The 18,312-nt window shown below is 34.7% G+C and overlaps 3 gene segments (V, D, J or C); 2 read left to right on the plus strand and 1 right to left on the minus strand.

The window, feature by feature from the left end:
- Window positions 1-1,941: 1,941 nt before the first annotated feature.
- LOC127421634 (immunoglobulin kappa constant-like) lies at window positions 1,942-6,087 on the minus strand (the record flags this gene model as incomplete). The annotated part of the segment is given in 2 exon segments: window positions 1,942-5,078; window positions 6,054-6,087. Coding segments are annotated over 2 exon segments (357 nt in total), but the record flags the coding sequence as incomplete, so codon positions are not given.
- A 3,157-nt stretch (window positions 6,088-9,244) lies between these two features.
- LOC127421417 (Ig kappa chain V region 3381-like) lies at window positions 9,245-10,123 on the plus strand. The segment is given in 2 exon segments: window positions 9,245-9,361; window positions 9,545-10,123. Coding segments are annotated over 2 exon segments (450 nt in total).
- Window positions 10,124-10,708: 585 nt separating this feature from the next.
- On the plus strand, window positions 10,709-12,966 carry LOC127421418 (immunoglobulin kappa variable 1-27-like). The segment is given in 2 exon segments: window positions 10,709-10,814; window positions 10,992-12,966. Coding segments are annotated over 2 exon segments (444 nt in total).
- Window positions 12,967-18,312: the final 5,346 nt, after the last annotated feature.

Below are 18,312 nucleotides of genomic sequence, written 5' to 3' on the forward strand. Positions count from 1 at the left end.
TTACTGATATTTCAATAATAAAATTTATTGAATTGAAACAACATGTGCTTAAAATCTCATTTTATAGAAAAATCATTTTAAATAGGTTTAAAAAAAAATCAGACTTATTTCATATGTTAGGCTTTATAGGTTTAAGCTTTATGCCTTGTATGAAAGTGCTGTCGAACAAAAACTTTTATTATACTATTCATTGCTACAACTGAAAGCTTGCCCTATATTACAAAAAATAACTTTGCTTAAGTGGTCGGGGAAAAGAAGATATTGATATTTTATTTTGTGTGGTACAAAAGTACTGATTAAACTAGATATGTAAAATTTGTTGAGACAAACCGTAATGTTGGTTTGACAAAACCTTGTCTGAAAATTAAAATACTTTTAAATGCTTGAAAGTTGCAAACAGAATTTACAATAAAAATGACCAAAAGGCCACTATTTTTGAGCCACACACCTTTCAGCCCTTCAAGGCTCTCACAATGGAGGGTAAAGTCTTTGAAGGAAATAGGGTGTAGGGATGATCACTTCTGAATGGAACGCACCCCATCATTCAGATGAGTTAGAAAAGATATAGCAGCGGAGCCAGAACTGTCTGAACTCTTTGCCAAGTTTCACCAAATCCATGCGTAGATGCTGTAGTAGCCTATTTGTTATATTCATAAATATTTCAAGTGTTTGATGAAGTTAAAATATTTCATAATGTATTATTGTCCCTTAAATATATGCAAGTTTACACTTTATACATTAATTACACATTTGTTACATGCTTTTTCTAATGCATATTTTAGGCAAATTATGCATAATTTGTAGTATTTTCATTGAGTTTACTTTATGTATACAAATGTTAAAATTGTACTGTCTCTTTAAGAAAAGTTGCTGTTAGGCAAATGTGTTTTGGTTCAGCAGTTTCTTTACCACATCCGTGCTGTGTGTTTGAAAATTGATTGCATGGATCTCAGCTTTAAAAGATAATTGGACTGGGGCCCTTGCTAGTCATAATCTGCCCCTGCATGAGCTGAATGGGATGCTAAACAAAAAGTTCAAATGTGACATGACTGCAGTAGGCCTATACCCAACAGACTCGTGTAGCGCGTGCAAGCCATTTGCGCATCGCCAGCCGGCAGCGCTTCACTTTCGGTTAATCGCACGAGTAAACGTGCTCTCTTTGCTTCGGTCAGACTGTGCGGATGAATGCTTACATTCCATGTTTCATTTGTTTCTTTTTGCTTTCAGAACAACACGTGATGTAATTAGGAAAACACCACTATTAATCCTTGAGATTTCCAATCCAGCATACAGGTACACCCTCCTTAAACCATAGTCACACTCAAAATTACATTAAAAGAGAAAACAAACCCACATCGTGGTGTTCAAAAACTGACTCTATTCAAAATATAAATTAAACCTGGAAATAAAGTTTTAGGATTTTGCAGGTGCCATAACCGAAAAAGGCTAAATTTGATCGGCAAGTGATGCGCGATTGGATTGCACGTGCAGCACGAGTCTCGTCACACTTTTAATAGTGTTTTGCCTCCCATTCAGCTGATCACACAGCGTGATCATGAGGAAGGATAACTTCAAGATTGGAATGCAGGTGCGAGGTGCGAATAAAGTGTACTCAGACTTCGGAAAATCACATACATGCACATGTTTATTGTTTTTTGTTGTTGTTTTTTTGTTTGTTTGTTTTTTGGGTGGGGAGTGGGGCGTCGGCACAGCCATTGACCAGGAAAATAAAATATGGCACTCCATGTCAAAAAGGTTGATGACCCCTGTAGGATGAGCCTGGTTTTTCATTGAAATATTAGGGGTTTTACAAACAAATATTCCAAACTCACCACTTTACAAGGGAATGTAATAAACTGATGTAAAGTGTATACCATTCTGTTGCACTAAAGCTGGAGGTAACATTGATTTCAATCTGATCAGTAGTGGTGTTTATTTTTAATAGAATGACAGTGCAAATGACATATATGGTTCTCTACTGTATTTGTGTGTCATAACTATTATTATATTATCAACTGGAGACACTGCTGGACACTGCCTCCAAATTGTTCAATATCATTTGTGAGTTTAAGTTTTGAAGCCATCCAAAACAATAATAAATAAAAAAATAATTCTTGGCCAGATTACCAGATGTTCTGGTTTTCTGAAAGAACATTTACATTGTAAAGACACTTTGCATTGGAACTGCATGCTTCAGTGCTCTCAAAGTGCTTATAGACCTGTGACTTTCAGATTTTGTAACTGACGGCCCTACATACAGTAAAAATAGTCATTAACTGATTTAGAGAAAACTTCAAATGTGTGCTGATTAAAACAATCTTTGTTTAAAACTTAATAAATGCGCAATAGATTAATCATATACTGTATAGTCTAACATCTATATCTTTTCAACATGAGGATTTTAAATAATACTGCCTTCATAAATATATAAAATAAGTTGTATTAGGACCCCATGCATGTACAAGCCCTTTATTAGTGGAACATATATTACTTGACCTAAATGATCATGTCGTATCACTTTATCTAACTGTGATAGAATTTAAATATTGTGTATACATAATTCATGAAAGCATGTACAGCGTTTACTTCTATTTATACTGTACATGTGTGAGTGTGTCCTCATCAGTATCAAATTAATGATTCAATGTTTCTCTTTCTTCAGTGTCTGTGGGGCAGATTTTGACTCAATCTGATGCTCAAACAGTGCAGCCTGGTCAAACTGTCACTGTTCAGTGTAAACACACCAGCGGTGTACTGTGCTAAAACCAATACCACTCTGTATTGTATGTCCTGGTACCACCAGATTCCTGGAGAAGCTCCCAAACTCTTGATCTATTACACATCAGAGAGAGTTTCAGGAGTTTCCTCTAGATTCAATGGCAGTGAAAGTGGAAACCACATTGACTTCAAACTGACCATCAGTGGAGTCCAACCTGAAGATTCGTGAGTGTATTACTGTCAGAGTGAACATTTCTTGACATCATCTGTGTTCACACAGTGAAAAAGCAGCATACAAAAACCTATCACTGTAAAATATTTGAACACATTCAACTTTCCTAATCACAAAAAGAACCGTTATACCTGCAGTATTCAATCCCTGCTTTAGCCTTTAGCCAACTCATGTTACATTTAACTGCACTCAAACTAATTTTACATTACATTCACACAAAGTGTGAGGAAATATCACAATTTATTTAACTGGTTCAGATAATAAAATCAAAGAACTGTGTTATCATGCAAGGGAAACAACAACAAAAGAACATGACTCCGGTATCATACATTTCAGAATGTCTGCAATGGACATACAGTGAATAATAAAAAAAAATACTTATTAAAGGCTACCAATTCTCATTTTCTAGTAATAGCATTAATAGGGGAAAATGGGGGAAGAGACCCCCTTAAGAACTGAACAATGGGCATTTACTTTTAAACTGTAATATATTTAGATACTGTATAAGTTTAGCATGTACAGAGTGATGATGCATCATCCAATAAATTATCATGGGAAGAAAAACATTTGTTAATTTAGCTGTCATAGTACAAAATTTAAAATTACGAAAAGGTGCCGTCTAACCAATCTACTGGGGTAAGATAACCCCACACCCGGGACAAGAAGCCCCACAGGGTAAACCTGTCTTAGGTGTCATCCAATTTTAATGGAATGTGTAAAATATATGTGATATCAATCATTAATAATGGATTTTTGTGTGTGTGTGTGTGTGTGTGTGTCTATTAATGTAAAATACTAAAAAAAAAAATGTTTTAATAATGTATGTGAATAATTCACAACTAAGTAGAATAATTGAACAACTGAATGATAACAGACAAATCAAATAACAGAATCCATCCAAACAGATTCATCTGAAATGTAAACTCATTCTGCGAATTATATATTGTACAGGCCTGTGAGTATATAAATATTTAGATGCTCATATTTTTAATTGAAGGAATATATTTCTATTCATTTAGATTAAATTCACGTGCAGGTTATAGTGAACAGTAAAGATGATTAAAATATAATTATTAAATTAAATAATAATTACACCAGAAACAATGCCACTGGGGGCCTTCTGCCCCAATCCTGAGTGGGGCATCTTTCCCCATAGTGTAATTTTAGCAAGTCATCTTACCCCAGGGGCTTCTTCCTCCATCTTCCCCTAGTATTTGTATTCTCGCTACACGATTTGTATTTTTATTTTGCATTAGCAGCCTGCTGATGTATTGACACAACACAGATACATGCACATTCTTACAAGTCACCTTACTGTAAGAGAGCATTTTTCAAGAGAATGGTAGAATAAATGTGAATGGAAAAAATAAACTGAAGATGCAAAACAAATCTAGATTTTTGCATTTTACAATAATTCAACCGCTTTGTGTTTTGAGACTTTGAGACTTTTCTTGAGCAGGTTACACCTGTAAACTCAGGAAATCAAAATACAATTTTTTAAAAAGCTTCGGAAATCAAACAAAAAGCTAATTTCATAAAAAACATTTAACAAATATGGTATAATTATAATCACAATACCATCAAACCACAATAAAAATCAGATAAACACTGTTAATAATTCAAAAAATAAATGTAAAAAAATAAAAAATAGTGTTAAAACATCGACTGTGATCGTATGAATTATCTGTGATTTGTATTAAAACAAAAGCATAAAGAAAACATTAAGATCTATGTGTATGTCTGTGTGAATAAAGGAGTGTATGTATGCTTATCAATAAACTGTATGCATATCTGTGTGTGTGTTGTCACTCCACATCACACTCTTGTGTGTTCAGGATTTTGGTGACTGGATTCTGGGATCTCTGAGTGGCCTCACAGCTGATGGTGTTTGCTCTGCTCCACTCACTCTCAGTGAGAGTCAGACTGCTGCTCCAGCTGTACAGTCCATCCTTCTGCAGCACACCTGGACTCACATTCACACCAGAGTTCCTGCTGCTAGTATCCACCTTCCAGCTCAGCTGCCAGTCAGAGGGGAATCCCTTACTGCCCGCGCACATGACTGTAGCTTTACCCTGCTTCAACTCATCTCTGGAGGGCGGCAGGACCGTTAGAGTGGGCAGAGTGTCAGCTAGAGAGAAAGAGATGGAAACTTTGAAATTTCAGTCCCCTCAAAAAATTGTATTTCAGTCATTTGCGTGTCTTTCACTTCCCTTTAAGAGATTTACAGTTAATCAAGCAGATCTGAGTGCAACAGCCTGTAAAAGAGCATTTATCTCAAGATATAAGTTATTACAATATTACTAAGTTTAAAATCATTTTTATATTTACATTTAGGAATATTCTGATATATAAGATTACAACAATTTATTCAGATTTTATAGAATTATTTCATATTTAATACATTTATTAGCTGCATTTTGGCTGACCAAGAGTGAATGACGGAAAGTTGAACTTTCTCATTTAAAAATTAACTTGGCAACATTTGCAATAAGGTTTTGTTTGTTAACATAAGTAAATGCATTATCATGAACTAATAATGAACAATACATTTTGCAGCATTTTTTCATCTTTTTTAATGTTAATTTATAAAGATAAAACTGTTCGTTGTTACTTCATGTTAGTTCATAATGCATTAACTATGTTAACACATACAACATTTCTTTTTATGTAGTATATGCTGAAATTAACTAAAATCAGGAGTGCTGAAAAAGTATTGTTCATTGTTAGATCATGTTAACTAATGAAGTATATTAATGTTAACAAATACAACCTTATTTAAAAGTGTTACCATTCACTTTTATATCTCAAATGGATTACAATGGAACTAATGTATATATAAAATGATAAAACTGCATTTAAATATTTTATCATTAAATTACTAATTCTCTAATTCAGAATTTTTGAATTTAAGGAGAGACAATCATTCATGATTTGGTTATGTCACACCAGAAGACAACTTCTGAATTTCATATTTTTATTTGCATTTTTCAGTATAAAAATTGTTCATCTCTAATCTTTTGACAAAACTCTTTTTTTTTTTTTTTTTTTTTATTTAACTCAATTATTAATGTTTTATTTTTAAAACAGAGAGCGTTTGACTTACTTCCAACAGAGAGTCGGGTACCTCCACCAGAAGTTCATCACAGTGATACAAACACATCCAATGTCTGTATAAAAAACCCCTATGCACTAATGTCACCTAATTTTGCTCCTTTGCAAGCAGTATAAATGCCATGTCATAACTTTCTAAGTGATGATAAAAATTAAGAATACATCTACACAGCAACAAATTAGTTTTCAAGTTTCTGTAGTCTAATTATTGATTTAATATATCATATTTTCAATCTTATTTTAAAAAGTCTTTAGTGAATCTAACTCAAGTTGTAGACACTGAATTAGTAAATTACAAGCAAAAAGTAGCCACATATATCATTTAAATTCTTCCTTTTACATTTTATGCATTAAAGGTTTTTTTTAATATGTATAATTTTTGGTTTTAAATGATATGCTTTTTTAAGTTCACACAGCACAAGACAAACACTGTGTCTGCATTGCTAGCAATTTGCCTGTTTCAGTCATTTTTCTTACTTTTTGTGCTGTATCAAAGAAAAGATGAATATAATTTGAATTTCTTTTCATCATTGATGTATCTGTAAAATGACATGACATCAGCTGGCTTGCAAAAAGAAAATACACAAAATGATTTATTGCCCTGAAGTTGTCCATCATTGTTTCAATCTTTTCTTCAAGAATCCTAACGATGCTCTTTTACACACAAAAACACTTCATATTGACAACTGCTGTCAAGGTCCAAAGAGAGAGAGAAACATCATTAAAATATCATAAAAGTAGTCCATACAACACTAAGCTTTTCTATGTCCCCAAAAAGCTTGGAATAAAGTGCACAAGTCAAATGGACTACTGTTATGATGCTTTTATACTGAACCTTTAATAATGATTTATAGTATTTGTCCTTTATGAAGTTTGACAACTCCTGCTCATAAACTGTTATTCTATGGACTAGAGCTGCTTAAAATATCTATTTTTATGTTCCAAGAAAAAGTAACAGCATATGAGTTTTGAACAATATAAGGGTGAGTAAATGAGTGATTAAAAGTACATTTTTGCCATATCTGATTATTGGAGGGGACTTGTCCCCCTCAATGTATATTGCAGTTGCAGCCCTGCTTCCAATTCCAAAACACAGTTGTTTCCCAAAGTCCATCACAGAGATTAATTCTCATTCCAGATAGGTTTGATTGTACCAGAGAGCCAAAATGACGTTGAGAACAAGGATAACAAAATGCATAGTGTTTTTCTGCACCCTACTGGATCCAAAATCAACATTAAGGAACACATTTCACATGCACAGCAATTAAACCGTTTTCGCTTTAGTAAAATCTTTCCATGATGCTTTGCATAGGCAGCACATGCCTCAGTGCTCTGAAAATGTTTATAGGTCTGTGAGTTTAACTCTTCATTGTGTTTCTCTTTATGACAACAGATCCCGTCAATATGTCTTTGATCTCTTTTATCATTTAGACACTCTACAACATGCAAGGTAAAGGTCACATACAAGTTTACACGTGACTTTTATTATTACATTTCAGAAATTAACTGATATGTTGTATTATGCTGTGCTGCTATCACTCTCTCTATTTCTACAGGCTGTATAGGGGAGGTTGTTGTGACACAACCTGCAGTTAAATCAGTCCAGCTTGGCAAAACAGTTTCTAATGACTGTAAAGTTAATGTTGTGGTTTACAAAAATGAACAAGGCAAAGTCTCTAAAGGCCGTTATTATGTATCATGGTACAGTCAAAAGCCTGTAGAGGTTCCAAGACTCTTGGTGTATTATACAAATGAGAGAGAGTCTGGAATTTCATCCAGATTTAGTGGAAGTGGACAAGGAAATGGTCTTGATTTCACACTGACCATCAGTGATGTTGAGCTTGAAGATGCAGGCGATTATTACTGTTTGAGTTGCCATGAGATCAGTGGCAAAGCAGCGAACACACAGTGAAAAAGTGACGTACAAAAACCTCCCTTGGTCAGAGGATCCTCTGATACAGCTGAGACCTACAACAGGTGCTCAAAGGAGAGCAAAAAAAACAAAAACAAAAACAAAAAATCAAGTTTTGGGGAGAGATAGAGTTTGTGCCCTTAATTAACATAATTACAGTCCAACTCAACTATTAGTTTTATGTCCATTTCAATTCAATCCTCCTCCTGTAACATTTTTGTTCATGTGTTCATTTTATATGTAATCCACAGCTTTAATTATGGAAAACTATTATATTCCTCAGTGCAGGGGCGTCTCTAGGATTTCAAAACATCAGGGACTGAGGCCAAAACATTGAATTTTTGCCTCTGTAGCTGTACTGGGACCTTGATGATGACACGAGCTGCTTCAGGATTTCTAGATGAGTTCAGAGGAAGTCAGTTTAGATTTCATTCACTGACCATACATGAAATCAAGAGTGAAGCTGTAGGAGATTATTACTATTAGCATTACTCAAACTGTGAAAACTATGCTTAAATATCATTGAGATGTGTATGTTTTTGGAAGCAATCAAAATATGAATTCAGCATTACACATTTGTCCACACTCTAAAAGGTGGCAACATGCAGTTGTTACCTTAAGCATCTATACAGTTCACGAGTTCACATGTTAATATAGTTAATATAGAGTGCAATAAGGACTGGGCTCCTCCTGGACTATCTGACTTGTTGAAATCGACAATTCTGAAATGATAATTGGTATAGGCATTATAAAGGTGGAAATGGGGAGGAGGAGGGATGCTGGAAGAATCGTCACCGGTGTGAGTAAGGTGGCTGCTTGTATGTCTTTAGAAAATGATTAGCAGGCCTTGATGAACTTATGTTTAGAACTTCATTAGTCAGGTTGATTCAGTTGTAATACATAATGAGTAAAACAAATTAATGTATGTATAGATGTTACCACAGGAAGCACATTTTTAGGTTTTTTTTTTAAATGCAGGATGGACATTTACATAATAAAACACCTCTCTCAGAGTAAACATTGATTATAATTACATAACTGCACTCTGCACAAATCTCAAATGATCCTGTTATACCGTATAATATTTATTTTGTTCTAAACACAAGTGCAAATCCATAATGTAACATACATATAGTTTTGCTTGTTTTTGTGTTAAATGTTTTATTCAGTGTTACCCTCACTTCTCAGTTCTACATGACCTGTTGTACTCAGGAAGAACATTTCCATGCTGAAGACATTTGCATAGCTGCACATGCTTCAATGCTTTGGGAGTGTTTATAGCCCTCTGAGTTAATCACTTAACTAAACTGTTTTAACTAAACTGAAAACAAACTCCAGAGTCACAACAATGATGTTTTTCATCATTTGGGCACTCTGCTGCAATCAAGGTAAAGAATGTTCAACATTTTTAACATCAGATTTGGTTTTGATAAGTGATCTATGACATATTACACATTTGAGATCTCAAAATGTTTCAAATTCAAGTTTTAATTTCAGAGAGGCTTTACACTTGAAAAAACTCAATGCCAGTCTAAAGTTGACTATATTTTCTGTTCATTTTCTCTGTACAGGTTCTGTGGGTCAGGTTGTGACTCAGTCTGGAGATCAGACAGTGCAGTCTGGTCAAACTGTTACTATTGAATGTAACCACACACCAAGAGTTAATTGCTGGGATTCACCTGAGAGCAAAAAATATTGTATGTCCTGGTACCACCAGATTCCTGGAGAAATTCCTAAACTCTTGATCTATTACACATCAAAGGCAGCTTCAGGAGTTTCCTCTAGATTCAGTGGCAGTGAGAGTGGAAACCAGATTGACTTCAAACTGACCATCAGTGGAGTCCAACCTGAAGATTCAGGAGTTTATTACTGTCAGAGTGAATATAATAAGGCAGATCCTAAGAACCCAGACTGGGTGTTCACACAGTGTAAAAGCATTGTACAAAAACCTCTTTCAATAAACTACCCTCCTCAGTTCTGACTCACTGCAGATTTGAAGAGCATTTCTCAGCTCACTGATTTTTCCAAAACGCACACATAAACAGATATATATATATAAACATGTGAATTTTCAGTACTGTCCAAATTTCTGCAGAAATTGCTAATGTATATATGTTATAAATATAAAGTGCCAAACTGAAAAAAATAAATAAATAAAAATAAATCACTAACCAAATCTTATAAACCAGTAGCTACATAACAGATTTATTACAGCAACAATCTCCACTGTTAAGGCAGATATTTATAAATGATTTGGTTTTGTAAATGAAATTTTCAAATGGACCAACATCAAACCCATAAATCCTCAACAGAACAGCAAACAACACTAAATCAAATAAAATTAGATGAAGCAACAGGATATTTTTTTCTTCTAGACTGTTTTTGTAATATTTGCAGTTACTTTATTTTTAAATTATCATTATGGTAATCCTGAAGAATCATGCTGATGATAATGAATCTTGAATCTTGCAACACCAAAAATAGGCTACATAACCAATAAACTTTGACAAGTGTCTCAATCTCGAGCAGGTCACTGTCATGTTGTTTTGCATTAAATGTGAAATAGACGCAGAAATTGACAGCTGGTTTAATTGTTTAATGAGTTGTTCATTTTATTCTGTATATCTTTTAACATACCAAAAGGCCATGCAAATTCTGTAAACACTGATGTTTTTTGGCAGGTGGCACACTTGCACAGAGAATGTTTTGCATACTACTCTAAACACATTAAAGCTCTTGTGCTGATGTATTTGTGTTCAGTCTTTTCAGAGTCACTGTTAAGAAGCACAATGAGCATGTCATGGATTCTGCTAGTTGGGATACTGGCGCTCTTTACTGAAGGTGGGACAATCTGGAGCATTCTTAATTTGATCAATCTCTTGGATCACATTTTTTTGTTTGTTATTATTTTATTCTCTTCATCTTTAATAATAGCAATCTTGTTCCTTTAATATCTGTAATATTGAGTATTTATTCCAATTTAAAACCTACTTTATTCTTCTTTAAACCCTCTCTCAGACTCTCATCAAGAGGTCCAGTCTCCTGAATCTCTGTCTGCTAAAGCAGAAGAATCTGTCACTATTAGTTGTACAGGGACTAATGGAGTGGGTAATGACATGAGCTGGTATCTGTTTAAACCTGAAGAAGCTCCTAAACTCCTGATCTATCGTGGAAGTAACTTGGAGTCTGGAGTTCCAGATCGCTTCAGTGGAAGTGGATCTGAGCCTCATTTTACACTGACCATAAGAGGAGTTCAGCCAGAGGATGCAGGAGATTATTACTGTATGGGGTATTATAGTAGGTCCAGTATTCACACAGTGAAAAAACGCTGTACAAAAACCTCCCATAATAAGACTGAACACTGAATGTACTGCTGTCACTTGGGTGCTCACATGAACCTCCCCAAGTGCCACCCCTATTATTTCTTCATATTTTTATAATATGCTTCATTTGTTTTCTTCATATTTTTTTATTTAATATGTATATGTGCACAATTAAAAAGAGAAATCAATAAATTCTTCATCCGATGTAACCAGTGCTTGAAGTGGGGCGTACGCAGCAGTACGCAGTACCTGCACTTCTCTATTTTAGCCTACAGAGTTCCTGCAGTTTTTCTTGCGTACCACCACTTCTCAGAGTCTCCTGGTACGATGTAATGTCTTTATTCAATGTAAGTCATTGATTTGATGCGGCCCGCCAATCACTTTTATCTGACCTTCCCAATGATTTAGATAAAATCGTGGTAAACATCTGAACGCACTCTGAGCAAAACTCAGCGGTGAGTTTAACAACACTCAACACGTGCAACAGCATCGGCGCTCGTCAAACTATCCATGGTCCAGTTCCGGAGCAACACGCGTGTTTAAGCTTGTCTGGACTTAGTTCAGTTTCACTCTTCTCCAAAACATGAACCAGCAACTTTTGGGTGAGCACATTTTATCGCGTTTTATTCACTCAAATGTATTCATGCAAATTGTTTAGCTGCTGGGTGCAGTCAAAACTACAGACAAAAAAAAAAAAAAGCTGTTACAGAAGTGATGTCAGCTCATATGCACAACATTTTTTACAAGAGGCAAAATGATAATGAAAACTGAACCTTCAAAGAAAATACATAAGAAATTTTGCTTTTTATTTTCCATTCTTTTCTGTAGTGCTCGTAAAAATATGATGTGAATTGTCATTAAACTTGTCTATATAACATGACAGAGTTTAGTTCTACATACAGATGTGTGTCAGCATTCACAATCCTGAACATCATCAAATTAGTTTGTTCACCATTTCTAATGATTATTATCTGCACAAGTATCTGGCTCGTGTATAAATGAATGTGTGCAGGATAAGGAAGGAATTTTGCCCTCACTGAATGAAAAAACAGACATAATGCTCTTTTTCCATTTTAGGCTACATTTATTTTGTGTAAAAAGACAGTTCTTCATTAGATTGTCATTGTTTTCTTATGTGTGTTGATATTGACAGAGATACAGACAGGGTTGGGAGGGTTACTTTTGAAATGTATTCCACTACAGATTACAGAATACATGCTGTAAAATGTAATTTGTAATGTATTCTGTTAGATTACTCAAAGTCAGTAATGTATTCTAAATACTTTGGATTACTTCTTCAGCACTGGTAGATTTTTTCACTTGTTTTGACTCTAAAAACTCTGGCAGTACAGTAAGACAAAATACACATGTTAAAAATACATTCTCAAAAAAATAACTAAATATCTTATGCAATGTTGTTTCTAAAACAAGACAAATCTAATTGATCTTGTTTTAAAGATTTTTTGATATTTTTACAGGAAAACAATACAAAAATTATAATCAAGAATATGATTTTTGCCCTAATATCAAAGGTCTTACTAGAAAAAAATAAATTATGATCCAACTTGAATTTTCTTGATAAAAAAATATGATCGTGCCTGGTAACATGTGCATGTAAAATGGCTAGAAATAGCATTTTAGCTTAGCGTAAAGCTGGCCATTTACACAAGGTTTATTTCTATTTCTTCTGCTCCAAACTTACTTCTAACTTACTTCTCTGTCTGCTCGTATGAATGTAACACATCATAAGAAAATGTTTCACCGCTGTTCAAATGCACTTTGGATCACATCATTTATATTTAAAAATGTTTTCCATCTGAAAGGACTAAATATTAAATGAAACAAATGACAATAAAATGCAAAGTAATCTCTTCAGTAATAAATTATTTTTGAATGTAACTGTATTCTAATTACCAATGATTTAAATTGTAACTGTAGTGGAATACAGTTACTTATATTTTGTATTTTAAATACGTAATCCCGTTATATGTATTTCGTTACTCCCCTAACCTGGATACAGATTTTTGCAGATCTAAATATTCTTTCTCAGTTTTCATAAACAATAACCCTACACTTTTGTTTTGTTTTCAAAGTAAAGCTAATCAAAACCTGTTTGTTAGTTGAGGGTGTAAGGTCATATTTGTTCTTCAGCCAAATATTAAGAAGGAATTTACGACCAGATCTTGAATATTTTATTTAAATACCTCTTTTAATGTAATTAAATACTATTTTAATGTAAATAAACACATTATTAACCGTTTTGTTTTTACATGTTAACATGTTAGTTACAATAAAAGTGTTAGGTAAGGTAAATACGGATAAAAAGCCCAGTTCAGTTTATAAATCCCCAAGTTTACTTATTTTTAAATAAACATGTTGCGAAATCTAAGTTTCTTAGATAGAAAAATGTTTCTTGATAATTTCATTTTGATGGATAAAGTGTTTATATCATCAACAAAATCACTGACAAAAATGTTTGTTGATGAAGGGTTTTTTGATTTCGTCAACTATAATGAATACGGGACAAAAAAGATGCATCATGACGATAATTAAGCAGTTTTATTAAAGCATAGGCCTACTACTGATGAAAATATGACAAGAAAAAATACTGCAAGTATATACAAGTGCAACATTTAAACAGAAGAACACGTGAGTTAAATGCGTTGAACACTGGCAAAGTTGGAATCTGAACCGCTTTAAAACGGGTTAATTACCCCACTCAAACACATCTTCATACATGAGATTTATCACTACAGGTAGAGTATATCCACAACATAATACAACTAACATCTGTACAGACATTAAAGTATATTAACTGGTGAATTTGAACTAAATTACTCACTACTCATAATAAGTGTAAGTTGCACTGTGAATACGCTGTTTCCGTAAAAAAATGCTACACGCAATGTAATACCAGAAACTGGCTAAACATGGAAAATTAATAACAGTCTCTAAATAGATGTTGTGGGACCTGAGGAGCTTAGAAACAGAAGAAGATTAAGAGAATTAGGCAACAACGGGGCTAAAGGCTCCGCGGGGTAAAAGGCTCCATTGATTTTATCCCAAAACACTAAATCGCATCAAAAACTACCACAGGACTGTCAGAGGGTGAAGGGGAAAAAAGAGACCCAAATACAGAGGGAAACAGTTCAGTTAATTTATCGTTCAATTCATTTATTAAGACAGTTTCTCAAACAAGGAAAGGGACACCCGGCACAGGCTATAGAGAGTAGAGTCTAACGAGCCGCTTAAAGGGATAAGGGATGAGTTAGTAAGATGAGTGTGTGCATTGTGGAAGTCAGGAGCAATCCGAAGAGTGTCCATAGAAGCTGGTGTGGTGCGAAGCAAAGCCCAGATGAAAATCCTCCCCTGAGACACGGGCTGTAACAGAGGAATCCTCCTCCACAGCAATAGGGCTTAAATACAGGCAAAGGCAGCAGCAAACGACAAGGTAACCACACCTCTACAGACAGGCAACCAACAGACACACGAGCAAGCTCCAACTACACAAGAGAGCACAGTTAACACTTGACAGCAAACAATAAACTGGCAAAGAAAGAGGGGAAACACAAGGAATAAGTAGGGCGTGCAGTCAGAGTGAAACAGGTGGAATGGGCGAGTAAATCATTGCCCTGATCAGGGTCAAATTACAGTATGAGCAGGCACAAATGCTGGAACCATGACACAGGACTTTCCTAAACACCTGTTTGACAATATGAACAGCAAAATTTTCCTGTTCTATGAGATCTTTGCATGTAATTTCTAAAGTTTGATTTTGAGGCAAATTGACCTACTTTTAATATTTTTTTAAATGCTGTAAATATATGTATCTAATGAAAATCCCTGAAATGAACATTTCTTTTGAGACAAAATACATATTTATCATTTTCAGTTTTAAGGTCATTAAATTAAAAAAATTTCAATAACTGTCCCACAAGTGAAAGGATAGCATTTGGGTTAAAAAGTGGGTCGAATAGATTTGTTGTGATAAATGTTCAAAGTGGTCTCACATCATAATGGAGATTAATTTGTTTATAGAATACTTGAGATGTAATAAAATGCCAAATGTGATTGAAATGAACAGAAAATGGTTGACTTTCTTTTGAAGTGGTTATTTTGAGTAAGCATCGTCTTAATTTGTTACTCAAAAAAGCATTTGCTGTCTCAAAATTATTTGCTTTAGTTGACAAAATTTGGCACTATAACTATTGCCCCTAGATCTACACAATATCACTTTAAACCCCCTAGGGGCCTTTTACCCTAAGTGAGAGAGACTTTTAGCACCAGTGTGGGATATAATTATATTTGAATGTTTTTTGTTTGTTTGTTTGTTTGTTTGTTTGTTTGAATGGATATTGATGTTGGATAGAAACACTTAAAAAGTTTTTAGCTACACGGAGCCTTTTAGAAATATCTCAGCCAACTCAGCTTTGAACATACTTTTCATCTTCTGTGTACAGGTTCTGTGGGTCAGGTTGTGACTCAGTCTGGAGATCAGACAGTGCAGTCTGGTCAAACTATTGGTTACTGGTTATTATTGAATGTAACCAAGTGTTAATCACTGGGATTCAACAGAAAGCAAAAAATATTGTATGTCCTGGTACCACCAGATTCTTGGAGAAATTCCTTAACTCCTGATCTATTTCACTTCAGAGACAGCTTCAGGAGTTTCAACTAAATGCAGTGGCAGTGAGAGTGGAAACCACATTGACTTCACTCTGACCATCAGTGAAGTCCAACCTGATGATTTAGGAGTTTATTACTGCTATATTCAGTTATATTCAGAGTGAATATAATAAGGCAGATCCCAAGAACCCAGACTGGGTGTTTGCATACTGTAAAAGCAATGTACAAAAACCTCTTTCAATAACTACCCTCTTGCAGTTTTGACCCCATAGATGTTGAAGATCATTACGCAGCTCACTTGTTTTTACTAAACATACAGAGATTCTGTGAATGCTTTCTAAGGTAGGTGAACATTTGATTGTTCATCACGGTTAACAATTCCAGAACAATTCTATTATAAATATAGGATGCCACACTAAAAATAAATAAAAATCACTTATCAAATATTATGAACCAATAGTATATTATGTACATAACATATTTATTTACAACAGTAAAGGCCTACATCTCCATCAAGGCAGATTTGTATAACGATTTTGTAAATGAAATTCTGTAAATGGACCTAAAGTACATCAAACCCATATATCCTCAACATAACAGCAGAACAAATACAAGAAAATTGGACAAGTAAAATACAGGAAAATAGTGTATTCAGTTTCAACTGTTTTATCGATATTTGTCTCATCTTAAGCAGGTCACATATGTCTACCTTTTGCAGTACATCACTATTTACTGTAAACTCATGAAATGAAAATATATATACTAACTTTAGGAAATTGCTAAAAAATAGTTATAACGACATCCAAAAATCAAAGCTGAAACAATACCATCAATGTTTTGAAAAGCTTTTATTTGGCAAAAGTAATTTATATATATATATATATATATATATATATATATATATATATTCAGGTGCATCTCAATAAATTAGAATGTCGTGGAAAAGTTCATTTATTTCAGTAATTCAACTCAAATTGTGAAACTCGTGTATTAAATAAATTAAATGCACACAGACTGAAGTAGTTTAAGTCTTTGGTTCTTTTAATTGTGATGATTTTGGCTCACATTTAACAAAAACCCACCAATTCACTATCTCAAAAAATTAGAATATGGTGACATGCCAATCAGCTAATCAACTCAAAACACCTGCAAAGGTTTCCTGAGCCTTCAAAATGGTCTCTCAGTTTGGTTCACTAGGCAACACAATCATGGAGAAGACTGCTGATCTGACAGTTGTCCAGAAGACAATCATTGACACCCTTCACAAGGAGGGTAAGCCACAAACATTCATTGCCAAAGAAGCTGGCTGTGCACAGAGTGCTGTATCCAAGCATGTTAAGAGAAAGTTGAGTGGAAGGAAAAAGTGTGGAAGAAAAAGATGCACAACCAACCGAGAGAACCGCAGCCTTATGAGGATTGTCAAGCAAAATCGATTCAAGAATTTGGGTGAACTTCACAAGAAATGGACTGAGGCTGGGGTCAAGGCATCAACCACACACAGACATGTCAAGGAATTTGGCTACAGTTGTCGTATTCCTCTTGTTAAGCCACTCCTGAACCACAGACAACGTCAGAGGCGTCTCACCTGGGCTAAGGAGAAGAAGAACTGGACTGTTGCCCAGTGGTCCAAAGTCCTCTTTTCAGATGAGAGCAAGTTTTGTATTTCATCTGGAAACCAAGGTCCTAGAGTCTGGAGGAAGGGTGGAGAAGCTCATAGCCCAAGTTGCTTGAAGTCCAGTGTTAAGTTTCCACAGTCTATGATGATTTGGGGTGCAATGTCATCTGCTGGTGTTGGTCCATTGTGTTTTTTGAAAACCAAAGTCACTGCACCCGTTTACCAAGAAATTTTGGAGCACATCATGCTTCCTTCTGCTGACCAGCTTTTTAAAGATGCTGATTTCATTTTCCAGCAGGATTTGGCACCTGCCCACACTGGCAAATGCACCAAAAGTTGGTTAAATGACCATGGTGTTGGTGTGCTTGACTGGCCAGCAAACTCACCAGACCTGAACCCCATAGAGAATCTATGGGGTATTGTCAAGAGGAAAATGAGAAACAAGAGACCAAAAAATGCAGATGAGCTGAAAGCCACTGTCAAAGAAACCTGGACTTCCATACCACCTCAGCAGTGCCACAAACTGATCACCTCCATGCCACGCCGAATTGAGGCAGTAATTAAAACAAAAGGAGCCCCTACCAAGTATTGAGTACATATACAGTAAATGAACATACTTTCCAGAAGGCCATATATATATACAGGTGCATCTCAATAAATTAGAATGTCGTGGAAAAGTTCATTTTTTTCAGTAATTCAACTCAAATTGTGAAACTCGTGTATTAAATAAATTCAATGCACACAGACTGAAGTAGTTTAAGTCTTTGGTTCTTTT

Source organism: Myxocyprinus asiaticus, chromosome 30, assembly GCF_019703515.2.
Source record: "Myxocyprinus asiaticus isolate MX2 ecotype Aquarium Trade chromosome 30, UBuf_Myxa_2, whole genome shotgun sequence".
Taxonomy (NCBI): Eukaryota; Metazoa; Chordata; class Actinopteri; order Cypriniformes; family Catostomidae; genus Myxocyprinus; species Myxocyprinus asiaticus.